Source organism: Adiantum capillus-veneris, chromosome 6 (genome assembly GCF_014529385.1).
Source record: "Adiantum capillus-veneris isolate H3 chromosome 6, ASM1452938v2, whole genome shotgun sequence".
In the NCBI taxonomy this organism is placed as follows: domain Eukaryota; kingdom Viridiplantae; phylum Streptophyta; class Polypodiopsida; order Polypodiales; family Pteridaceae; genus Adiantum; species Adiantum capillus-veneris.
Genome location: NC_140936.1, coordinates 131,063,092 through 131,089,655, shown reverse-complemented (window position 1 = coordinate 131,089,655; position 26,564 = coordinate 131,063,092). Strand labels below are relative to the sequence as shown.

At 41.1% G+C, this 26,564-nt stretch overlaps 1 protein-coding gene across 3 annotated transcripts; it reads left to right on the top strand.

The window, feature by feature from the left end:
- The first annotated feature begins 1,649 nt into the window (after window positions 1–1,649).
- Window positions 1,650–13,373, top strand: LOC147456289 (phosphate transporter PHO1-like). 3 transcript variants are annotated; one of them, XM_086514798.1, is made up of 15 exons: window positions 1,655–2,030; window positions 4,514–4,826; window positions 4,963–5,036; window positions 6,457–6,758; window positions 8,360–8,408; window positions 10,144–10,215; window positions 10,307–10,436; window positions 10,553–10,676; window positions 10,784–11,033; window positions 11,156–11,260; window positions 11,349–11,393; window positions 11,731–11,883; window positions 12,355–12,633; window positions 12,720–12,856; window positions 12,942–13,373. In XM_086514798.1, the coding sequence occupies exons 1-15, from the start codon at window positions 1,758–1,760 to the stop codon at window positions 13,033–13,035; spliced, it is 2,400 nt and encodes a 799-aa protein (XP_086370924.1). In that variant the 5' UTR covers window positions 1,655–1,757; the 3' UTR covers window positions 13,036–13,373. The 3 variants fall into 3 exon arrangements, with proteins under 3 accessions (XP_086370926.1, XP_086370925.1, XP_086370924.1); XM_086514800.1 differs by lacking the exons at window positions 12,720–12,856; window positions 12,942–13,373 and having other exon boundaries at window positions 1,650–2,030; window positions 12,434–12,623; XM_086514799.1 differs by lacking the exons at window positions 12,720–12,856; window positions 12,942–13,373 and having other exon boundaries at window positions 1,650–2,030; window positions 12,428–12,623.
- Window positions 13,374–26,564: the final 13,191 nt, after the last annotated feature.

Here is a 26,564-nt window from a genome sequence, read left to right as displayed (position 1 = left end):
TGCCATGCTCGTCACGAGCCATGGCATCTTCCATTGATCAAGGATACATCGATTGACAGGGGACAAAAAAAGTTGGAATTTTTAACATTCTTTGTTAATTACATAAAAGATAAGTTTGTGGTAAGCCCTAGACAGCTAGACAGCATTACTACAAAAGGAAAATGGCTCCCTTAAGTCATTTCTTTGTTGATCAAGTGTTGTTGAAAAGTTATGACCCTTCCAGAAGTAAGGGAACAATTTAAGCACGCACATTCTTACATGCGCGCGAAAACTTGCCAAAAACATTTTTCCTAACCGAAGGAGAAAAGGGCACGCTTAAAACTTTCAGAGTTTTTAAGTTGAAATTGGAAGCATTTGCCGATATTTATACTAAAACTTGCAAAATTTTATCGGTTTTTTTCAAGGCGAGCTCAAAATCTCCAAGATTTTTTGCAAATTCAGCATGTGCTACAAAGGAAAACACTAACAAAGCATTGAAGGATCAAGTTGACTAGTTGGCTTTGTGTAGTAATAAACTTGCAAAGAGCAAATGTGGCAAATGTCCATTTCAAGGTTCTTTGTAGACTAAATTCCATAGAAGATATGTAGTAGTTGGTGTTGTGACGGGCACTCCCTCATTAGAAGCCACCTTTGAAATGCAAGCTTAATTAGGTTTTCTTTAGAACAAAAGCCATTAACAAAACAGGATAATGTTGCTTATTTAAGTGAAAGGACAGATCACTTGTAGATCACTTGCAAAAGTACTAAGTGGGCATATCCTTTACACCAAGATTCCTTTGTTCACAATACCTAAATGTATAACGCCTAGAGTATGACAAGGAGGTTCATTACTTGAGAGTTGAGAACTCAAGTCTATACTTAGTGGGGAGAAGATTTGTCTTTATCTTATTGGGTGGGAAGGCCATGAACTGTGCAATGAATATACAATGCAAAAAAAATATACGCCACATATTATCGGTTTTTCCTTAAGAAAATGCAGGTTTTTCCTTAAGAAAATATGCATTGAACACATGCCACTAGTTTGAACGGTATAGCGTATGCAGAGGGGGCGCTATAAGAGAAACAATCCATCACGCATGGAGATCGCTATCATCAAGCTCTATACATGAAGGGGACAATTTTTTGTTTGTTTGGGAGGGGCGAGAGAAGGGAGGGGGAGGGAAAAGGAGGAGACAATCAAATAAGTGGATGGTTCACATCAGGGTTGATTTTTGACGAGCACCCCTGCTCTTCAAATTTCCAAGATTTTATGATTTCTCAAACATTTTAGCATATTTTGTAGCTCACATATTCATGCGTAAAATACAAACAATATACCCAAAACCAGGTAAAATTCCTAACAAAAAGCATTGTAGCAAAGCCCCTTGTGAGAGGGGCATGTGAGGTTGAATTCTAGAGCTTTGTCGATTATAGCTTGCGTCTTGTTAAGTCTTGTCGAGTTTTTACCCACTTTGGTGGGCCCCACCAAAAGAAGATTGGTAGGGCACACAAAACATAGTGAAACAAGTAAAGGAATATACAATTGGAGAGCTTGATACAAAGAGTGCTAGTGGCATGATATAAGGAAAGGATCTTGAAGTACCACTTTTGTTAAGCATCTCGTCAAGCACTAGTCCCACTTGTGTCTTTAGATATAAGCCTTGGAACAAAGGGAATTTCAGCATTAGACCTAGAGCTCAAGAAAGAAGGAAAATTTTCAATTGTTGAGTGAGGAGGGTGTGTGTGTGTGTGTGCATATACACACAGGGGTGGGTACAATGGTGAAGTTCTCAAAGCAATTAGAGTTGCAATTAGTGCCAGAGTGGAAGAGCGCCTTCTGCAACTATTGGAAGTTGAAGAAAGATCTCAAACTTATTCGCTTGCAAAGGCAGAAGCCCAATGGCAATGACACTAGTGTGAATTTCCCCGTCTCTGAAGACCCCCTACTACTACATAGCGTGCTCATCAATAGCATGGCCACCCACCTCACCACTCTCACCCGCCGCCATTATTCACCAACGAACTCACCTGCCCATGATAACATTATCAAGGTGCATTAACTATCATAAATCTCTTCCTCTTAATACTTGCTTGATTCTTATCAAATGCACAAATCAAGCTCATTGTCTACATTGGCTAATTGGATAGAGACAAACTTTCTTCTATTTTTTGGTATTATTAGTGATAACATAGCTAGCCACACATTTCTATGCCATTTTATTTAGTTGTTGCTATGTAATACACTTCTATAGGGTTGATGCTATTGAGAAAATGCCTCTAACATGGCATTCAATGTTGCCCCTCGACCTATGCAACACTAGCCTCCCACCTTGTCCCTAAATACAATGATATAAAACCTTACTAAAATGCCATATAAATTTGGTATCTACAATACACCTATGCCTATTGTAAGTGGAAGAAGAATACCAATGACATGGCATTCTATAATGGCAATTGATGTTGCACACTACATCTTCTTTCTTCGCCCTACTCCCATCTCCAACCCTACTCGTACAATATTCTATGCAATCCATGGAGATGCAAGCTACATTGTGAGCCAAGCACTCAAACAAGCCTTTTAATTATCAATGTTGCCTCACCTTTGTGTGTGTGTGTGTGTGTGTGTATGTGTGTGTGTATAAAGAGAGAGAGAGAGAGAGAGAGAGAGAGAGAGAGAGAGAGAGAGGTCCTAGTGCTAAGAACCTAGAGGCTAGGAGCCTATGGGGTTGGGGCCAATGAGTAGCCCTACTGTAGGAGATGCTCAATTGGTAGGGATTGGGCAGAGCTTAAGTGTGCCTTTCCTTTAATAGGGCTACTTCTAGGCCACGTTCCAATAGGCTTCCAACCTCTAGGCTCTTAGTGTGGTAGGACTTGTGTCACGACACACATAATATGTGTGTGTGTGTGTGTGTGTGTGTGTGTGTGTGTGTGTGAGAGAGAGAGAGAGAGAGAGAGAGAGAGAGAGAGACGGGGCGCCGGGGGGGGGGGGGGGGGGGGGGGGGGGGGGGGGGGGGAGGGGATTGATTATTGGCTTGTAAGCCACTAAGGGGCACCTAAGACAGAGAAGCATGGAGAGGCCTACAAACGCAAGCAAAATGGGCCAAAAATGAGCAATTTTCATATTTTCCAAAATTAGAAACATCCCTCTAGAGGAGCTCTAAAGTCACTCTAAAAGCCAAGTCCCCCACAGGATGAATTGGTTTGGTGGAATCAAATCACTTGATTGCTCTTCATTTAAGGCATGCGACTAAGGCAAGAGTCGCACGCCTAAAGGGTAAGGCCTTAGCAATGCCTAGGTTTTTGTATTGGCAAAAACAATTCTATGGGTTTCATAACTAGGCAAATTGGTTACTGGTTTTTGTTGAAATCGCTAGTCACACTAATGTGGTGTTAAAACCTAGTTAATGCAACCAAGGTGCCCAATTTGGGTTGCTTTAAGGTAAAGAAATCCCCTCGCAAGTTTCCCTAAACTTGCAAGTTGCTCTAAGGTAAAGTAAATGACACTATGCCATTTACCCTAAACTTGCAAGTTTTTCAAAGCTTTTAATACGCACCGTGTCCCCTTGTATTCTCTGTCCTCCTCAACTTGCCACGTCTGCATCCTGCTTTTTTTCTTCCGCTTTCTTGGTAGCATCTTGGTTGATTCCCCTCAACGAGACATGCGTACAGACCTGCTAGATTCTATTCTTGGAGCTAAAATGCCCAATTCTTTACCTTGGTTAGTAAGGTCCAATGAAATAACCATTGGTAGGGAATTTACACTACAAACCAACGAAGAACCAAAATCCTGATGAATTATTCCAAAGAGCCAAAGGCCTCCGGTCACGCTAGAGTCTCGGCATTGTTGCCCAATATCATTCCATTATCTAGTGACTTTTCAGGCATTCCTTCGAAAATAAAGCTTGATAAAAGAACATTTTCTCAAAGCTTGCAATTTGTGGGTGCTTTTTCTTTAAGTGAATGATCTTTAAGGTATACGGAATGGTCTCCTGTTGACCATTTCCTATTTTCAAGGTGATCGCATGGCGATCGACGTATGTTGGGAGCCATTGGCGAGAGCGTTGAAAACAAGGAATGGTCAGCTAGGGACCATTCCCGATCGTCAAAAGTCCAAGGCGAGGGCGGTCAGAGAGTGACGTGCGAGCATATTCTGGGCATTGAAAGCGACTACTGGTTGATTACGCGTAGTGAAAGTGACATCACATATTACGTGCAATGATGTGCATGCCACTGATTGGCTTTCAGAAAAAATTGTTCGGCTTGCTGATGTGTCAACTATCCAATGGCTCAGGCTAAAAATGACGCGATGTAATCATGAGTAGATGTACGGCTGTGATCATCAGCCCCCCTCCCCTAGACTTTGGCGCACTCTCTCTCTCTCTCTCTCTCTCTCTCTCTCTCTCTCTCTCTCTCTCTCTCTCTACATGTGTGTGGAACTCAAGTTACATACTCAATTATGCATGTGTAAGCACTTATGCACCCATTGCCATTGTTCAATTTAATGTACTTTATTTTTGCAAATTTAATGGTGTAGGTCCACCATAAAAGGTGTTCATCCCATGGCCATATAGAGATATATGAGACAGAGTTGCTAGAGCCATTATGCAACAATGACTATGAAGTAGCATTTTTCAAAGGTGTGGATGAAGAGTTGAACAAGGTTAATGGATTTTATGCATCCAAGGAGGACGAGTTTGCTAACAGGATGGAGGTTCTCAAACGTCAAGTTACTAGTCTCATTGATTTGCGCAAGGCTCTCGAAGAGCACCAAGCCATGGCTTCCTCTTCCTCCGCGCATGGGAGCTTCCGCTTGATGCTGCACAAGTCGAAAACAAGCACATCCCATGGTGATTACAGCTTCTTTTGTGAACCTCTTTTGCATTATTTTGAAGGAATGAGCACAATTTGAAGGATTTTTCGACTTGATTGTCTTAATTGTTGATTATTATGCTTTTTTGTGTTATCCCATGTTAATTTATTTAGCAAGAGGAAATCAAATTTTGTTCGAAGATGTTGCTAGAGGGACCATGACAATTAAAAGCACGACAAATTTGGAGGTTAGTGTTTTCCAAACTTGGCTCATTGCTTCTTCATGTAGTTTGAATAATTAAGCAATAGAATTCCTTAGCTAAATTTTGATATTATATCTCTATCTACCTTTCTAGTGTGGATAAGTTTTCTAATGAAGTCTCCACCAAAAACATGCTATTGCTTGCTTGTGGGGGTATTCGCATATGTCGTTGCGCACACAGACATGTACACATAGATCATACTAGTACAGCCGGCCGCCTTCGGCAGCCTCTCTCTCTCTCTCTCTCTCTCTCTCTCTCTCTCTCTCTCTCTCTCTCTCTCTCCAGCTCGCAGCTCTCGACACATGTAAAGAGCACTCTCACTGTCATTATAGAATACATATAGATTCTTGCATTTGTTGCTTCCTTCTTTCGTCAAAAGGTTAAGGTTACTTTTGGGTAAGCAATCCATATGAACTCCAAATTTATCAGAGGTTGGAGTGTTGAATTATCTCATAGGGATCTTGCCAATGATATGTTACATGATATAGTTCTAAGCAACACACATTATAGTTATCAACCCCTTTTGGCCTTCCAAAGGAACGACTATGAGGATGGGATATGTTTATTTCACTAGAAATCTTGATTCTAGTGAAGATTCGAGCTAATGAACGAAGAGGATTCGAGCGAATACATATGTACCTATGATTTTAATGCCAGTTGAGGCGGTAATGATTAGTTTGACACTAATGCTTTAGGTTGAAGTGAGGTAAAAATGATGATTTGAAGAGAGCCATAGGGAGATTTATTGTTTAGATCTTTTCAAGAATTCATTTTTCCTCTTTTACTCTATTTGTAGACATATTATGGATTTTCTTTGTGCAATAATACGCACCATTATATTGTAAAATTTGCTTTATTTGTATATTTTAGGTGAAGATTAGGTCAATTTCTAAACAACCACTAGTAACTATGCTTTCTATGTTCATTCTCTCTCTCTCTCTCTCTCTCTCTCTCTCTCTCTCTCTCTCTCTCAGCAGGCATGAGCTCTTCTCTCCTCCCACAAGCGGACACACAAACACACAGAGTGAGTTTTCAATTAACTTGTCACTATTTATAACATAATTATCATTTACATTATAATCCTCTCTTATTCTCTATAAATTTATTCTAGGTAATAATGCAAAAAGGAACGTGTTAAGTAGGCTGATGACATGGTGATTTTAACAAGGTTCAAATTTGGGTCCATATTTTCCCTAATGTTGTACAAGAAAATTCATCTAAATAAGTAGTTGTGGTTTCTCTGTCAAGCAAAGAACTTGTAATCCTTTGACCCTCAAGGCTCGGTCTGAGCTCGAGGTTGGTGTATATTTTTGATATTCTTAATACTATCCACTCACAATTGTGAGTTTTGCACAAAAAAATAATTTAAAAAATGCATCTAAATAATTAGTTCCTTGAAATGTAGGTGGATCAAAGGACATGTCATGAGTTCGATGAAGAGAAAGAGCTTGGTATTGGCATACAAAAGGCCTCATCTCCAACACCACTTCTTGATTTGTCTAGCCTTACACGTCTCTTATGGGATGTTGAGTTTGCCTTCAAGAGCTTACATGCCAAACGAGCTCCCTTTGCAACCTCAACAAACTTCTGCGCAAAAAATCCACAAGATATTGTCATTACAAAGCGCAAGCTCACTTGCGCCAAAAAAATGCTACGGAGTGCCTTTGCAGAGTTTTATCGTGGACTTGGCCTTCTCAAATCCTTTAGGTAAACTGACTTCCTTTGAGGTTTTCATACTTAAGAAACTCTAATGGATGGAGTGCGAGACTTCTTTTTTTTCTTCTTTTTTCTTTTTTTTTTTTAAACTCACAAATGAAAGAGAAATAACTTCTTTTTTTCCAAACTCACAATAGTGAGTGTATATACATATATTACAAAAACAAAAAAGTTGTAATGAAAGCCATGCTCCAACCAATCCATGTCATCTACCAACAATCGACTCACAACATCATCCTAACCATATGAATGTCACATACATCGGCTGACAAAGGGCACTGTGAGACAACGAAGACTGTCTTGGGGAGGTAGCCTTGTCACAGCAAACCCCTTCACCACCAAGCATGGGCATCGGGAACCAAACCTCTGAAAGAGAAGCACCTTTTAACAAATTTAAATTTTTAAAAAAAACTACAAAAGATCTTAAAAGAAATGTGTGTATAATGTTTTTCCTTTTCTGGGCAATGTTTACCTTATGTGAGTGGCATTGAGTTAAACAAAACAGAAAACATAATTCTCACCATAAATACAATCCACAGACACATTTCCATGGGACTCAAGACATAGCTACAACTAGCTTTAACAAGGAGCCAAGAACCCATTCAATGAAACAAGAAACCAGATCGACTCATGTACCAGATGCCACCAGTCTCACAACAGACTGCCACTACTCAATATGATTGCCTAACATAGGAGAAGGTAACCAAAAACAACACATAGACACTGCAAAGATAGATAGATCACCTATTACCAACCACATCATGTTTATAACCTTCTGTTTTCCATACTCACAGTTGGGAAGAGTGATCAAAAGTTTATTGAAGACGGACATGTTTATGATCTTAAAAACTATCCTATCATGCTATCATGTTTCTTCGTAAAGAAACCAGAGAAAGCACTCAAACTCATATCGAATGGGTAATAATCTTGAATTTTGACAACATCTCACATAAATAACTCATCAAAAAGAATTTCACCCAAAATCATACATAAATTACTCTCTACAATCATGAAAAAAATGTGAAATCTAGTTTATTATATTAATCTCTCTCAAATTCACACACCAAGTGCTTCATAGAATTTTTGCATGAAAATATAGAGGGCTTCCACTCTGGCAAAACTTGCATAATTCCCTAATTCCCCGTGCATGGAGAAGCCCACAAAAAATAGAAAGGCGCATTAAAAGGCAAAAATGCAATAATGTACAAAGAACCTCAAGCACAACATGAGCCTTGAGGGGGCATCTCTACTCACAATTGTGAGTATGGAAAAAAAAAGGGGGGGGGGGGGGGGGGAATATGATCCTCTCTAAACTTTTAGTTTCCACTAGTAAGTTGCCCCAATTTTCAAAGCAGGTTGATTAAGCGGTATCTTGGGAGATCCAAACCATTGAGAACTTTCTAAGATTTTGTATATTTTCTAAAGTTTGTAAATTGCACAAATTTTACATATTTTTTTTTCAGATTTAGACTTTCAAAGTGGTATCTTTTGAGATACCTATTAATGAAACATTGTGACAGACCTATAAATTGATGTTTGATGCTTTATAATATGCACAATTGAATTTTTTTGTTTCCGTGTCTACATGACAGCTCCTTGAACATGCTAGCCTTTGGAAAGATTTTGAAGAAATATGATAAGGTAAGGCCATGTGTTTCAAAGAAGTATAATTCAAATTTAATAATGGGAAAATTACCAAAATACCCCTCTAATTTATGGAAATTTCCAAAATACCCCTCAAATTTCAAAAATTCCCAAAATACCCTTGGATCTATTTTGGTTGGATTGTTCAAGGTTTTTTTAATCTTTACTCCTTTTTGACAATTGAGATCCGCTTTGCGTGCTTAGCATGTAATTTGTCACAAATTACCTCGCAAAAAAGGCAATTATGTCTAAAGATAATGAAGCAATTCATCTCCAAAGCTTTACATAATCAACTCAAATTTTGGATTTAGCATCTTATATTGATAAGCAATGAGTCTTCTTATGAAACGCTACAAATTTTTTATTCTTTAGAGAAATTTAATTCACAACCAGGGGTATTTTGGGAATTTTGGAAAATTTGAAAGGCATTTTGGGAATTTATGACAAAATATTGGGGGTATTTTGGGAATCTCCACAAATTAGAGGGGTATTTTGGTAATTTTCCCTTTGATAATCTATATTTGCCTTATGGCACATCAAATGGTGTGTGTGTGTGTGTGGGGGGGGGGGGGGGGGGGGGGGGGGGCGCGCCCGCGCACACACACACACACACACACATAGTTGAGTTTGATTTATATTTTGCAATTGGAAAAATATAAATCATGTATCATGCATTCTAAAACAGCAGAAAGTCAAATGGCATATAAAATATTGAGAGGGCCCTTTGCACTCTGAAAACAAACAAAATAAAGTCACTTGCAAAGATAGGTTCTCTAAGTATAACCAAAAAAAAAAAGAATGAAAAGAGCTCATATGATGCTTGCTAAGTAAGGGAGGTGAGGATCATTAAGGTGAAAGATCACAATGGCCTGCTAAGCGGACATCAGTGTTCGGGAAAAATCATTTTTCCAAACATACAAAATTCCTTTCCTTGTTTATTTCAAGAGGAAATTTCAGAAAATTAGGCTATTTTTTTAGATTTTTACACTATTTTTGTCTATTCTAGGGTTGCATTTCTCCTTTTTTCCCGTGCCCTCAACTGGCATTTTTGAAATTGAAAACAACACGATATCAAGCTGAGACACATTTTTCCCGAACACTGGCAAACAGTAATGGGAAAGTGAATAGAGGAAATGTACTACCCCAATCAGACCACTTTTTAGATAACATTCGGTGATGCTATGAGGTGGAGGTTTCTTAAAGAAGATATTGTAAACAATGATTTTGCAAAAAAAAAAGTTTAAGCCAACCAAGATCATCGAAAGATGCAATATTAGAGCAAAACTTGGCTGCATTTATGAGTTTTATTAAGAGTACAACAACATTGTGCCTAGCTTCTCACATATTGTACAAGAAAGTAAGGAGATAATATATGTGATAGGTAAAAGGCAAAATTTGGAAGATTGGCTTAGGGCGACCCTCGCCATCCGGTCAAGCCTTGCTCTATAAAGGACTAGGATTTTGCTAGTAGTACGTTACTGATGTAATCATCTGCCCCTCAAGGCTCGGCATCAGCTTGAGGCTGATTTCTGTTTTTCTTGGTGGCATTCTAATATAGTCACTCACTATTGTGAGTTTTGCAAAAAAAGAAAGAAAGAAAGAGTACAACAACATTGCTTGACTCTTCATGTCCTTGTAGAAGCTATCTCCTACCATGATTGATGATAACCATTCTAAGGTTGCACTGGCCCACATAGACTATGCTACAGAAATTCTCTTGTTTTTGTGACAGGTAACTAGGCGTAACGCTTCCTTACCATATCTCAAAGCCCTCGAGAGATCTAGACTAAACAACTCAAACAAGGTAAGTACAAATGTGACCAATTTAACGATGAAAATTTCAATAGAGTGACATGGTTCATACCTGTGAGACTAAATGCTACAAATGATGGTAGGTTGACCACCTCATTGATGAGGTGGAGAAATTGTTTGCTCAATATTTTGCAAAGGGTGATCGAAAAAAAGCTTTGATGCTATTGAGGCCACAACAACAAAAATCATGTCATACAACAACTTACTTTGTTGGTAAAATTTTCCCTGTAATCTATGCAACATAAGAATTTTCTAGCTTCTCTCTTTAGTCATGCTTGTTTTCAATGGTATACTCAATTGGCACTTTCCTTTTGGGTAAAATGTTTCAGGTCTCTTTTCAGGATGGTCCATATCATTTCTTGTAGCATTTATGATATTATTGCACTTCAAGGGTGAACAGTTTAAAGGCTCAAAGCTTCAAAGCTATGCGGAAACTGTATATCCCTTGTATAGGTATGTTCATGACTTGGCATGCATGTGTGGTTTTGTAATTTAAAATGATAAGGGGATCGAAAAAGGAAAAATATTGCAGTCTAACAGCTCATTTTTCTTGTGTGCAGCACATACTTCTTGATTGTCTTCCATATGTTCATGTATGGATGGAATGTTTATGCTTGGTGCCGAACAAGAATCAACTACCCCTTCATATTTGAGTTTTCTCCAAGTACTGAGCTTAGATTTAGAGAGATTTTCTTCGTATGTAGCACCCTTACTATGTTTGGTATAGCAAGTATGGTTTGCCACTTGGCTCTCTATCTCAGTGGAGCTACTTTTCTCAATCCAAACTCCATACCCTTTGCAACTATTTTGGTACTTCCTTGATACTTGATCTTGTTTAATCCATTAATTTAAAGAAGCATCTACTGAATACGAGGGATCGTCATAATCTTGATCACACTTCTGACAAGCTAAAGACGAGACAAATTGTGTAGGTTTGTTTGGCCATTCTAGTCTGCCCTGTGAATGTTTTTTATCGATCAAGTCGATTCTTCTTCCTAAGAAGCCTGAAGCGTATTATTGGGGCACCCTTCTATAAGGTCTTTAAATCATTTCTTCTCAAGATAGCTTGATATAATCCTCAATAAAAACCTCAAAATTAAGAAACTTCTTCTGTCAATGTGATAGGTCATCATGGCTGACTTTTTTCTAGCTGATCAACTTACAAGCCAGGTAAATTTTACCATTTTGAACTATGTTACTATTAAATCTATGCTATCCATAGCCAAGCCCATGGTCCTAAAAATTCTACAAAAATTACACAGCTTTTATGAAAAATCTTAGTAACTTCACCATGAGTATAAGCTACCAAATAGTGATGTGAATGTCCTATTTGATTTAAAAGTTTGAAGTACATTATAGCAAGTACTACACTCAAGCTTACAAATTGAAATGAAAAAAAAAAATCAATCCTTTTAGAAAAATTGTACTTTGAAATTGATTATATTGGAATTACACAATTAAAACACATCTTTTTAGGCTGCATTAACCTCTTCTTGTTCATTTCTAGGTGGTCGCTTTAAGGCAAGCACAATATATTGTTTGTTATTACTTCAAGCTCGGGAATATACTCACTTATGATTCACAAACCTGTGGCGGTCCCGTGTACCATCAACTAACATATGTTGTATCATTTCTTCCTTATTGGTGGCGTCTTATGCAAGTAAGTGATTTTTCATTTTTTTCCGTTTCGCATTTCTTTGAACAAAATTTTCATACTCAAGCTCTCAAGGATCCAAGTACTTGGTGCATATATCAAACATGTTTAAATTGCGTTTTGGAATGAATCTTTGATGGTGGAAAAGTTGAAATTTTTAGAAAATTCAAGTTATTTATACTATGGGTGAAGCCAATAGTTCAAAAAAAAATGCTTACATAGCCTACCACAGGGGAAAACATGATGTTAAGCTTGCTTTAATTCATTGGAGTACAAAATATAGTCTACAATGCAATTCAAAGTTTATAGATAAGAAAATAATAGCAGCACAGAGATGCAGCTAGAGCACGTTTGGAATCTTGTAAGGTTGTCTTCTACTAAAGTATGAATCATGAGTTCTTTATTTCCTTGAAACAATTCATGATTATAACATGCATTTGTTTTGATTTAAAATTCATGCAATTTTATATCCAACAGTGCTTGAGGCGTTGGGTTGATGAAAGAGATCACATGCATCTTGTGAATGGTGGTAAATATTTATCTGCAGTAGTTGCAGTTGGATGTAGGATTACTTATCAGTTTAATCCCTCTACAACATGGCTTATAGTCTTTATTGTATCATCCTCTCTTGCAACAATTTACCAAATGTATTGGGATATCATCATGGATTGGGGTCTTCTCCAACCTCATTCAAAAAATCCTTGGCTCCGGGATCAACTTGTGCTGAAGAATCAATCTTGGTACTTCGTATCTATGGTAAGCATCATCAATTATTTCTTGAATTTTCTATTATCTTTCTTTACTCTGAAAGAGGGGCTAATTTTTTTTATTTCTCAATCTAGGGCTTGAATTGTCTGCTGCGATTTGCATGGATTCAATCTCTCTTGCACTTGCAAATGGGAGATTCAAACCATTACTTCATGGATTTCTTCTTAGCTATGTTAGAGGTCTTTCGAAGAGGGCATTGGAATTTTTACAGGTCAGTGTCCATTTAGAAAAAATGGTAAGCAACCTCTATTTTTCGTAATCCCAATTTCATTTGTATACTTCTCTCTTTTTTGTAGATTGGAGAATGAGCACCTTAATAATGTTGGCAAGTATCGAGCTGTAAAAACATTGCCGCTTCCATTCCGTGATGACTTTGTTGCTAGCATCTAAATCAAAGCATTCAACCTCTATATTCTCATGGACAAGAAAAAAAAAATTGTCCAACACCAATGTACATATAATTTACAACCTTGATAAGCTATCCACCACACATTGTGGAAAAGCTAGAGCTTTATAAATACTTTCCATCTCTCAAAACAGTTTTGAGCTTGGGAAATATAAACCAAAAGGGAGGCTTGCAACAAAATCAATCCTTAATGCTTCATCTAATGAGGCATGTGCTGTAGGGAATATGTCATGTAAATAGGCAACCTTCCTTTTTCCCGGTTTTGTGTGTGTGTGTAAAAAGATGAATGGATCATATGAGAACCACCACAAGTAGAGGCGGTCGCAGTTTGCACTAATCGACGTCGGATGTGGCCTCAGTTGCTGGATTCCCTTCATTTTGCAACTGTGCCAAAGAAGTGTATAAATGTTACCATGTTTATGTGTAAGAAAAACTAAAATAATTTCATAAGGAGCATAGAACATGCTCTCTCTCTCTCTCTCTCTCTCTCTCTCTCTCTCTCTCTCTCTCTCCGCTAGCAACCAATGTTGGATCTCTTGTGACTCGTGGTTTAGCTATCCCAGCTAGTTGCTCATTTCACGCCTACCAGCTTAGGATTTCATAGTATTTATATCTCATCCTTTCGTCATTTCATTTTTGCTACTCTGACTTTGTATCAGATCCACCACATTGTAACGCTCTGGTCTCATTGGTCATTTTGGACTTTTGAAGACGTTAATATAACATTTCATTTCATTTCATTTCTCTCACAGACACTGAAACATCCCTTAAAGAATAAGGACAAAGGCGTACAATTTTTTGAATCCAATTTTTCAATTTGTAATTGGGACCCTTCATTGAAGAGTCTCCTCGCTTCCTTTTTAAATTTTTGTTTTAAAAAGACTTATTTTGTTTGTAAATGGTCCCTTCATTGCGGGTCAAGACTTCCTTTTCAAATTTTTGTTCTAAAATGTCATCATGAATATTCGCCTTGTTCAACTCAAACTTGTATTTTCTCTCAACTGTGATACACCAGTTTTGTCAAATATCTCAAAGCTATAGAGAATCTATTAACTTTTGATACATTGACAATTCCAAGCTCAAGAATAGACATTGGTCTGTGGCCATATATTTTATCAAGACTGTGTAGGACCTTAAGTAGCTATAATGTTAATAGATGCAATGCTAGCATCTTGTAAGCTCAAGATAGTTACTAGTCATGTTTGTCAAGTGCATCATTTGAGCTAATATGGAAAACCTTCCAGCATATTCTGTGCAATTAATCTGTCACCTTTACCAACTCCACATCCTCATTACTGAAGACGATTTCTGAATCCAGGAAGCTGGAGTTGTCCATATCCTCATTGTCAAGGCTCTTCTACACTTCTCACCACTAATCTTACGCTGATATGATGAGACAGGATCGCCGCCAGCAGCATAGAGAGAGCCCATGTCCTTCCGCCCACTTGATGCTAGTTTCCCGTCCACCCTTGGAACGCTATTGTGGGGCATGGTCTCCACAGTGCGAAAGCCAGGCTGGAGGCCCTTGCGGTAGGGCTACCCAAAGAAGCTATACTGTGCAGTGGCTCCACTGACGAGCATTCAGTAGATGATGGCTAGGTTGGTGCTCGTCGGCGTTTGAATGGTGGAATTGAAGAAGAAGTATTCGGGCACCGCAGGCACAGGGGGAAGGTACAAGGGCTCTCAAGACACATCTGCGAGGTTGGGTCAGTACATGAATGCACTTGGAATCGTTATACCATCAGGATGGTTGTAGTTCTAGAAGGTGTAGGGAATGGTCCTTCACATACGATTCCCCATAATGTGCGACCACATGGTGACCGAGAGCCATGGTGGGAAAACATATTCACGGACCATTCCCGACTGTCAAGAGTCCATGGGAGGGGGTGCAAAGATTCATTCCTCCCACTGTCTTGGCAACCATACACTGGCAGAGGGAGAGGAGGGCACTTCTTTCATTCCATATGCACAATTTGCTTGTTCAGGCACTCAAATGTCCGGTGTCCTTGCTTCCTGCATTGAAAACATAGTGGACAGGGCCTCTTCCCTCTTGATGGCTGCTGATGTATTGCATGCAGATAAACTGTATGTGTGCACACTTTATGGCTACTGGCTTGGCACTCATTTATGCTACTGTGATGGAATTACTGTCAAGCATGGATAGGAAACGTAAGGCCCGTATTTCCTGCCCCAACTGTGAACCTTGACAGGCAGCACGAAGGAGTCATCACCTGCCAGAATGTGCTCATGAAGGTACACGTACTAGCGATGAAAAGGAAAGAACACCTAGGAGGCTAGGAGCCATGTACCTGCAGATGGGTAGGCGCAATGGATGTTGGCCTACTGAGTAAGGAGTGTCGGTCATTCGTGGGAAGCGCCTTCATGAGGCCATCCTCTTTGTCCAGCTTGGTAACATACAGCTCATCAAGGGCAAGGGCGGGCAAGTGCACTCTCGGGTTGTTAGCCGCACTTTCATTGACTTGGAATGCAAGGGCTGGCTCCAAGCCTTCTGGCTAGAGAAATCAGCTGTAAGAGCTGCGTATTGGAGAGCTTCTAGGAAGCCAGATAATAGACAAGTGAGGGTAACACGTAATGGTTGAGAACAAAAGATCTAGTGTCCAACTGCATACCTCGCCATCTGTCCAACTTTTGAGAGCATTTCTCTAGGACACACTCCCATCTTTGTTTGAAACTAACATGAAATTCTAGGAATAAGAGATCACCATCTGATCCAAGAATAGGTATACCTTTGAGCTCTCCCTTATTGATAACATCCTTAACCCCCCAAGGCATCTGAGGTAATGGGAGCCTTGCCTAGTTGATCGCTTGAGAGGAATGAGTAGCAAGGACACCATTGACTGCAACTTTGGCAAACGCATTAGTTACGAGAATTTTATAAATTCCACTCCAACCTATCATAAGCTTTGTCAAAGTCTATCTTGAAGAAAATGAAGTCCTGGTTAGAGACATTTGCATGCTCCATTCCCTTCCACATTGTAATAATTGCATCTATAATGAACCTTCCTTTTATAGACCCTTTCTACTCCTTGAGAGTAAAGTTAGCTGTGAGGAGAGAGAGTTTTCTAGCTTGGAAAAGAGCAAATATTTTGCAAACAGAGATGGACCTCCAATTGTCTATCACCTTCCTTTTCCCACTTTTGTGATTTAGTTTGATTGCTCTTGTCACGAGACTGTGCCAACCACTATACATATTTGCTGGTTTCTTTCCCTTGATTTTTATTTAACTTTTAGGACCCTCTTGTTGAAATCAGAAATGCCCGGACATTGCATGGCCAATGTGAAACGACCAGCTCGTTAAAGTCATTTAGGCCCCTCGTCAGGACTTTATAAGTTGGTGGGTACTAGGAATTAAACCAAAAGGAGCAAACTAGACACATGGCAATAGGAGAGCAACCTGTAGGTCAACTCACTCTAGAAGGTCTCATCCAAGAGGGGGCGCCCAATATGAGGTTGGGAAAGCTGATTTTTCAGCTTTGTGGTGGATTTTCAAGTTCTGCAGCTTTAATGGAAAGCTTGCCTCCTCCCTTGTCTCATGCACCGCGATGATTTGCTCTGGAGCATCTCTCTCTCCCCTTTGCACATATGGTAATGCCCCTCTAGTTGGGCTTCTCAGATGACCATGTACAATTTTGGGGGTTTTAAGCGCGTTTGCCAAGGCAAGAGCCTTCTGTATAGGAGAACTGTCTAGGGGAATTGTCCCATTGCGTGCGGGGGCTTCTGAGACACGCATAGACGTGTTTGCTCCGCTCAAAATGATGTGAAATAGAGAATTACAGCCTGTTGTGCTTTTCTACAGGTTTAGGGTTTCGCACTTAAACTATAAGGTAACGCCAGCGGAGACTCGGGAAAGCCTTGGGTGCTGGACAATTTAGAGAGGTTTCCTGCCAGGAATCTCGTCTAATTCAAAGGGCAAGTGACCCTATAGGTGCGGGAGCTCAAGGGCTACCCACATGAGTGATCGGCACGCGAATCGGAGCGCAAAACAGAGAATTGCAGCTTGCTGTAATTTTTTTGCAGGTTTAGGGTTTTGACTAGTTTTGATGCCTATAGGCCCAAGAGCTTCGGGGAAGCTAAGAAATCACAGAACAGGTGTTTTGGTGCAAATTGGAGGCCAAAAACAGAGATTTCAGCGTGCTGTAATTTCTCGCCAGGTTTTGTAAAGTGCTCTAAAGTGCGTGGAAGTCACTTTTTACTTGGGATTTTGCCCGTGGAGACTTCTACTGTGGTTATGCTGCAGAAATTTGATTAGAGTAGGGGAATTTCAGCCCGATAGCGAGCCTTAGTTGGTTTTTTATTCATAATTGGATGAGATTGCCTGAGTATGTAATTTTAGTGCATCAAGACCCCCACGGAAGATCTGTGCGGTCTGGGTGTGATGGCTAATTTTACTACGCCGGAATATCAAGAGTTCCGATCTGGACGAAAGGAGAAGCCAACTCCTTGATCAAAAGAGCCGAAAGGAGAAGCTAACTCCTTGACAAAAAGAGCAAACTGATTGTTCCTCAGAAATTTTTGAGCTAACGTGAGTTGTTTTGCAGATATGTTGTAATCACGGATAATTACTCTCTTTCAAGAAGGGGAGATGTCACAAACTGCTGACGTGTCAAAGCCCTGAAGAATGGAGCCAACTTGCAGATGCCAGAGGAGGGGCCTAAACTTTAAGAAGAACAAGTAACAGAAGAAGAAGTCCTACCAGCTTATGGGGACCCCGTCTGATGGGGCCCCAAGTGACATAAAGGATTAAAATAAAGCAGGACACACACACACACACACACAGAAAGAATAGCGTAGCAACTGATGACGTGGCAGCTGTACGGAAAATCCGAAAATTGCGCTGACATGATGACGTGGCAGACTATGGATTTCCGCGTTTTGCGCTAACTGGTGTACGGAATTCCATGATTTATGCTGGCAGCTTTTGGACCAGATGCTTTTGAGTTTGAAGGCTTCTCATTGTAAACTGCTTTTGGGGCCTAGAACCTTTCAATATGAGGCTAGGTCTCATTCTCTAGTATGCTTCTTGGAGAAGCTGCAATATAAAGAAATACCGCAAGGGGCGCCAAGGTTTGGGGCCAATACTCTCTGGGGTGGAATTTCGTCACTCCGTGCCGCGTGTCGTCTCTCTCTCAGTTCAGTTGTTATTGAAGTGCTAAAAGTCTATTCAATCTGTTCTTTTCTATTGGCACGTGGTGCCCGTCTTGTGATAGGAGTGGCTAATACGCCTGAGCAGCGACATGAAGATTCTTTGACAAACAAAATCTTGACTGCTCTATCAGATTCTCCTCGAGAATCTGTGCGTTGCAGAAGGGATTGGATCCTCCATAGAAGAATCTTTCGAAGCTCTGATACTATTGTTATAGGCTAGGACACTCCAAGCAAGAAATCAATAGCAACACGAACAAAAACTTCAAAAGCACTAAGCTTTACGAGAGAGAGAGAGAGAGAGAGAGAGAGAGAGAGAGAGAGAGAGAGAGTCGACATGGCACGGCGGAGTTTTGTGCCCAGAAGCACTGGTCGCAAAGACTTGCGCCCTATTCGGTATTTCTTTATTGTTGCTCACGACAAAGTACAACTCCGGTCCTTTGCTCTCAGACTCTGCGTCCAGATGCCCTGCAGAGTGAGGCCCCCAAAGGTCCACATAAACACAAGGGCTACCCAAAAGCAGAGCCCCAAAAGCATCAAATTCAAAAGCACTTCTTCCCAAACGCATCTACTCTCAGAAGCTAGCACTGGGATCTCCAAAAGCAGTCAACGTAACTTACGAAAATCTGTACACCCTACCACGTGGCACCAGCAACGTAAAACGCGAAAAATCTGTACTATCTTGCCACGCCATTGTCCGTACCGTCTACCACATCAACATGTCAACGCATTTTACAGAAATCAATTGGAGAGTTCAAGCTTCGGGTTTTTAGGGTTAGGCTCCTCGGCCAGTGCTCAGAGGTTGTCCATCGGGCCATTTCTCTTCCAGTTGGCATACCACAGCATCACTTTGTGACACCTAGCCAACCTGCATATTGTAACCGGCCTGTTCAATCCAAAAAGGGCGGTAGACTTTACTTTAAACCTTGATTTAGCTTTCACCCATTATTAGTCGTCTATTTTACCTGTACTTTCAAGACACAACAAAGGGGAGAGGGATACAGGCTGCTAGATTGCACCTGTATGAGTAGACTGACACCAGATTGGCCCCTAACTTAGGCGCCCCTCTCGGTATTTCTTTATTGTTCAAAAGAGGGAATAAACGCTGTGGATCCCTACAAGCTGCCCCGCACAAACTCGACTGAATTTCCACTGTTCCAACCCGATTTTGGCAACATAACTGTACTAGAACCCTTCACAGTCAGTATTCCCACGCATTGACTGACTTTCCCGACGCATACGGGCACTTTGCAAAACCTGGCGAGAATCTGCAGCACGCTGAATTCTCTGTTTTCAGCCCTGAAAATGCGCCAGATCACCTGTACAGCGGTCCCCTTACGTCCCAGAACCTCCTGGGGGTATTAGGGTCCGTTTAGGGCCAAAACCCTAAACCTGCAAAAATACACAGCAGGCTGTAATTCACTGTTTCGGGCTCCGTTTCGCGTGCCGGTCGCATCCGTAGCAAGTCCTCGAGCTCCCGCACCTGTAGGGCTACTTGCCCTTTGAATCGGACGAGATTTCTGGTGTGAAACCTCTCCGAATTCACCTGTACCTGCGGGGGGATTAGCCGCTAGCTAATCCAGTACCTGTGCAAGAGGCTCTTGCCTCGGCAATCGCGCATGAACCCACACAACTGTACATTGGTCAAATGAAGAGCCCACTAGAGGGGCATAACATACTGCCAAAGGGGAGAGAGAGGGCAGTGCGTAGCATGCAGGGCATCACTCCTGGCACCGCACTGTGCATAAGAGGGAAAGCAAGCACTCCATAGCTCTTAACCTGTGACAAAATCTGAAAATGAGGCTCTCTCTCCTTCAAATTCAGCGCCACTTCTTGTTGCATGAGGCAAGTGCACCAGAAGGTGCCACTTGGCACATTTACAAGCATTTTCCCGTTTCGGGGTTGCCGTCTAAAAATATCCCAACCGGTTGCCCAGTTGACTTCACGGCAGAGTAAGAAAATGTTCCCCTTGTCATTCCGGAGATAATGACGTCAACACATTTTCAGGTCCCAAAATAGCAGTTCCCTAAATTCTAGGAGATGCTGCCATTGTATCTTTCTAGGTCATCCGACCCTCTTTGTACACTGCGGCCACATCCAGAACTGAAATGTAGCCTCTGTAGCAAAGGATTCCACTTTGGCTAGTCAATGACCCCACTTGGCTAACCATAGTCCTTGTCCAACCTTAGTGCTCTCTTGCCCTCAGGCCTGGACTCCCTCTGGACAGTTCCACACTAGCTATGCAATGCAGGGCAGTTAGATTTCTCGAGGGGTGTTTCCAAAAAGTGAAAGTAAATAGATAATAAGAAAGAAATCAACAAAAAGGATAGATAGTAGTCACACGCTGGTGACACATATCCTGGCCAAGGGACCTAAACCCTAGTAGAAGCAGAAGAAGACAAAGGTCTCACCAACTTATTGATCCCTGCCAAGTAGCCCATGGGTTAGGATTAAAATCCTAACCCCCATCAACTTATGGGAACCCCATTTGATCAGGCCTAAAATAAAAGGCGCACACATCCACTCACTGAAAACCTAGCATGGAGATTGATGATGTGGCTATGGTAGGGAAGTCTGAGAATTCGCTGACATGCTGACGTGGCCTGCAGTATGGATTTCTACGACCTGCACTAACGTGGCAAGTTGTATGCATGCCTCCGCAAATTGCGTTGTTAGATTGCTAACGTAGCATTTTGTACAAACAGCACATGGGGCACTAGCTTTTAGAGATCAGATGCTTTTGGACTATAAGCCTTTCATGTAACTGCTTTTGGTAGGCCAAGGGCCTTTAAATATGTGTCAAGGGCTCATTCCCTACCATGCTTCCGCATGGAGATGCAGAGCAGTGTTGCCGGGGTTATACAGTGTTAAAGCAATATAAAGAAATACCGAAAGGACGCCACAATTTGGGGGCCGTGATCTCTTGAGGTGGAACTCCACCACTCCGTGTCTCGTGTCTCGTGTATCTCTTTCGGTTCAATTGTTTTAAGCGTCTATAGTCTGTTCACTCTACTCTTTTCCGTTGGCACGTGGTGCCCTCCCGTTACAGTGGTATCAAAGCTTCAGTCGTGTGCTTTTATAGCATACCAATCCTTCTAAAAGAAGATAGAGCAAGATGCGCTTTCAGATTTCACAAGAAAATTTTTTCTTTTTCGGGAGAGAAAGATCCAAGGAAATCTTTATGGTCTCTGCAACAGTTTGACAACACCTATGCCATGGGGAACTACTCAGAAGAAACAAAGATCTTTCGAGCCACCCCTTTTCTCAAGCACAGTGCCATGCAATGGAGGATGTCTGTAGCTACCAAGCCACACACTCAAAGGACTTGGTAAGCTTTCAAGAAAAATTTTGCCCGAAGTTACGTGACATCTTCTTTTGAAATGCAGCTTCTAAGAGAGTGGAGTATCCTGAAAATGCTTGCCACGGACACCCTGACAGATTATAACCACAAGTTCCTAGATATATATTTCTCTTCAAGTCCATAACCTTGGAGGCCCAATGAGATTGCTCTCTCATTAGATTGCCATCACCGCTACTACAGGAACATTGTCTGTAATTTTCGACCATTCAAGACCTTATGGACCATGCTACGGTCTACTACAATCTTATGGAAGGAACCTAGCCTGTCATCAACTTGGAGTCTGGACACTCTAAGCCAAGAATCTACCACAACACACATGACAGAACTGAAAGAACTGAACAAAACTGACAGAGAGACGACACGGCACGGCGAAGTTCCACGCCCAGAGAGATTGGCCCCAAAGACTGACGCCCCTTTCGGTATTCCTTTATTATTAATGCTTCACAAAGTACAATGTCCGAGGGTCCTCGTCTCAACAGTGCTCCCGAGCTAATCTCCCTAAAACTGAGGACCTGACACTTTATTTATAGGCCTTGAGCCTTCCAAAAGCAGTGTATATGAAAGGCTTCAAGTTCCAAAGCATTTGGTCCTAGCTGCTAGCGCCAAAAGTTGTCAGCGAAAATCGTCGAAATCCGTACAAGTGCCACGTCAACAACCAACGCGAATTGCGAGACTTCTGTACAACGCTGCCACGTCAACAGTCGCACGCAAATTGGGAGTCCTTGCTTTATTTTAATATTCTTGTGTCCCCTATGTCCCATCAAGCAGGCCCCTACGAGTTGAAACAACTTATAAAATTTAGACCCTTTCATTTTTGGCCTCTCGGATTGGTTTTGTAAGTTTGTCCTCTAGGTCATGCCAAGTCATCACTTTGTGACATACCCCCCTCTTGAAAGGAATGTAATTGCCCTCGATTACGCCTGCAAAACCAACATAAGCCAACAACCAGTTCAGAAGACACTGACTCTAAGTACCAACGCACTAGACAACACATATCCAGTACTTGCACGAAGACGACAATCAATGAACATTCACATGACATTCACATCACTATCCTCGTCGAGATCTTTGATAAGAATCATGGTCATCGTAACGTATTTAGCAACATTCAGATCCAAATTTCACCGATCTTTAGCAGATATCGGGATTGACTAAATCTTGTTACTATCATATCCACATCACCCTTCAGGGAATCATGACAGAAATGCTGCACTCATTTCGTCTTTCAATCATGCACTCAAACATCACACACACGAGAGAGCACATATATCAAAATCAGTTAAGAAATTCCCATTTCGAAATCCTTTATTTCTTAAAGTCATACAGCAAAAATACAACAGAATACTGTCAACCCATCAGTACCCTTGAAATCTGTAAAGAAATCAGTGACTTTAATCCATTTGCATAATCTGTGACAAAGGAGCGAAGTCGTTCCCCTCTTCTGCAGTCCGCATTGCACCAGATTCAACCCGCTAATCATCAGTAACTCTGGAGTAGTCGAAGCTAAACCAAAAGCCTCAAGGTAAAGTTCCAAAATCTGACGAGCTGCTAGGTCCTCCTCCTCCATCTATTTTGCATCCAATGTTGGATAGTGCTTAAACTTAACCAGACACCGGCATATCACTTTACCTTTTTACTTTCCTTTCCTTGTGAGCCAGTATTTGTTCTGAAACATGAATCTCCTCAATCTCTTCCACTTTAGGTTGCTCCTCAAGCTCCCTATCCACTCATACCTCACCTTTGAAAGGTTTCAATAGACTCACATAAAATGCCTTGTGAATCTTCCAAGTATCACGTAATTTCAGTTTAAAGGATATATCGTTTATCTTTTCTTGAATCTCGAAAGGGCCATAGTATCTCATACTCAACTTGGAAAAAAGTCCCTCCTTATCCTTTCGTTTCCGTAGGCGTGCATTCTCAGAACGTAGAAGCACCCAATCATCTTCCTTCAACTGCAAGTCGCCTCAACGCTTGTCCGTTGTCTTTTTATGCTTTGCTTGAGACTTTTCAAGAGCCTCGCACACCTCTACAAAGGCAATTTCCACATCCTGAACATATTGATCTGCTTCAAAAATCCTATCCATGGCTGCCACGGTACGGGACGGGACGTTTAGTATACGGTGCACAATATTTTTGAGAATCAAAAATAAAATACGTTAACTTTTTTAGATATGATACTTTAATATAAAAAAATGAAGAGGGTCGTGCATCTCCTCAATGACTCTTCAATGTTTAATCGTAGCATACATAAACAAGCATCATGAAGCTCTAAAACCCACTTGATCAACTAGCAAAAGACATTAGAATAGAATACGTTTTAAGCAAAAAAACGCTAGAATAGAAAACGTTATGAGACGTATTGTACGTTTCAATATGGGACGTCTTGTATTCTAAATAAAGTACGCGTATTGTAGCTGCTATGATCTTATCCTTGGTGCTAGGAACCTTTTGACACCCTCAATGATTTCAAATGGTGCCTTCTCCGTAGACGTATGTACTGTGTTGTTGTAGGCAAACCCCACCAAGGGCAAAAACTTCTCCCACTGAGCATTGTGGTTAGAGATGTAAGACTTTAGCAAGTCAGAACTTTTGAGTTTGCAATCTCTGATTGCCACGAGAACTGTAATCGAGTACCAATATTCTCCCAGATTTCTCTCCAAAACAAACTAGTAAAAACGAGGATCTCTACCTAAAAGTATAGACTAAGGCATGCCATGCAGTCCAAATATCTGCGAGAAACTGTTTAGCCACATGATCTGGCTTAACTGTCACAAATTGCTGACATGTCAAGCCACTGAAGAACGGAGCCAACCTTCAGATCCCGGCCAAGGGGCCAAAACCCTAAGAAGAAGCAGAAGAAGAAGAAGAAGAAGAAGAAGAAGAAGGTTTATAGACTTACAAAGTCTTGCCGAGTGGCCTATTTTTAAAGAAGAGTTCCCACCAACTTACGGGATCCCGTTTGATGAGGCCCAAGTGACATAAAGGCATTAAAAATAAAGCAAAACACACTCAAAAGACTTTGCACAGCAAAATATGATGACGCGGCGCCTGTACAGACTTTCCACAATTCGCGACGGATTTTTAGGAAAATCCCAAGATTTTAAAAAAACATTTTTTTTGGGGTCATCTTTTCATATTTGATGCTTTTAGGCTTTGGGCCTTTAAATATGAGCCTTGGGGGCCCTCTCTGGCACTCTTTAGCGCGCAGATTGCAGAGGAGGTGTAGCAACCAAGTCAAGATTCTACCGCGACACAACAGAGATTCACTTCAAAACAGTTCACAATTCAAAATTAGGTTAACACGGCCCGGCGTAGTTCCGTGCCTAGAGGTATTGGCCCCAAAGACTGATGCCCCTTTCGGTATTTCTTTTTATATTAATCTTCGAGCAAAGTACAACTCCCGCGGGGGCTCGCTCTCAGACTCTGCGTCCAAATGCTCTGCAGAGTGAGCCCCCTTGGGTTCATTATAAAGGTTACAAGAGACGCTAAAAACAGAGCCCCAAAAGCTTCATAATCGAAAGCAATAGTTCCCAAAAGCAGTTATTCCGAAAAGCTTGGCTTCAAAATTCAGCCGGCGTAAAGTAGCCAACGTAATTTATGCAATTTCGTACATTCTGCCACGTCAGCAATCAGCAAGAATTGCGGCGTCCGTACAACTGCCACGTGTCAGTGCCATTTACGGCGCTTTTTTCGAGACTGTCACGTCAGCCTTTCGACGCATTTCCGAGGTTCTGCAAGCTACCACGTCATCAGTTTGTGACATACCCCCCTCTTGAAAGAATTGTAATCGTCCTCGATTACGCCTACAAAACAGACAGAGACCATAAACTGTCTTAGCAAACAATGACTGTTAGTACCGACGCACTAGGCACAACACATCTAGCACATGTACCAATCGACAGTCACATCACAGGACATCAGAGGACATCACATGACAAATCACATTCAAATTCATTCCAAATCTCAGACCATGATTAATCGGCAACGTATTTAATAATCACATCTAGATCCAATCGAGACCTCACAGATGCCCGATTAACTAATCCATATTGCAATCATGTCTATAGAGATTTATGAGACCGAAATGCTGCAGTCATTTCGTCTTTCAGTTCTCGCACTCAAACAAGTCAATCAATATCATTTTCATTTTTCGGGAATTCCAGTTCATAAAGTCATACAGCAGAATACTATCAACCCAACAGTATCCCTCAAACCCAAAGGGACATCAGTGACGCTCTATAAAAAAAATCAGGGTAATCTGTTGACAAAGGAGCGGAGTGACTCCCCTCTTGTGCAAACCCGCTGCACTAGATTCACCCATGCTGAAATCGGGGTTCTATCGGAGTAGACTATGCTAAACCGAATGCTTCAAGATAAAGTTCCACAATCTGAGGAGTATTTGCTAGGTCCTCCTCCTCCTCCTCCATCCACTTCACATCAAATGCAGGATAGTTCTTGAATTTAACCAAAAACCACCTAATCACTTTACCTTTAATCTTTCTATCTTTATGTACCAATATCTGTTCTGGAACGAGTATCTCCTCGCTTTCCTCCCCTCCGGGTTGCTCATCTAGCTCCCCATCATCGGACACATCGCCTTTAAAAGGCTTCAAGAGACTCACATGAAAAGCATTGTAAATTCTCCAAGTATCAGGCAGCTTCAATCTAAAGGAGACATCATTAATCTTTTCTTTTATCTGGAAAGGTCCATAGTATCTCATAATAAGCTTTGGAAAAAGCCGCTCCTTTCCCTTTTTTTTTCTCAAGCGTGCCTTCTCAAATTGTAAGAGCACCCAATCGTCTTCCTTTAATTTCAAACCGCGACGGTGTCGATCTGCTGCCTTCTTGTGTCTTTCCTAAGATTTTGCTAAAGCCTCCCGGTCCTTGGCAAAAGCAGTATCCAAGTCCCTCGTGTATTGGTCAGCTTAAAAAATCTTATCTTTCGTGCTTAGGAAGGGTGGAACCTTCGTAGCACCTTCAATAATCTCA

Bases quoted from the DNA above. Each gene is read 5' to 3' on its own strand.
- LOC147456289 (XM_086514798.1), top strand. From the start codon at position 1,758: ATGGTGAAGTTCTCAAAGCAATTAGAGTTGCAATTAGTGCCAGAGTGG. The intron at 10,677-10,783 runs GTATGTTCATGA...TCTTGTGTGCAG, and splicing joins ACTGTATATCCCTTGTATAG to CACATACTTCTTGATTGTCT. The intron at 11,261-11,348 runs GTCTTTAAATCA...TCAATGTGATAG, and splicing joins TTGGGGCACCCTTCTATAAG to GTCATCATGGCTGACTTTTT.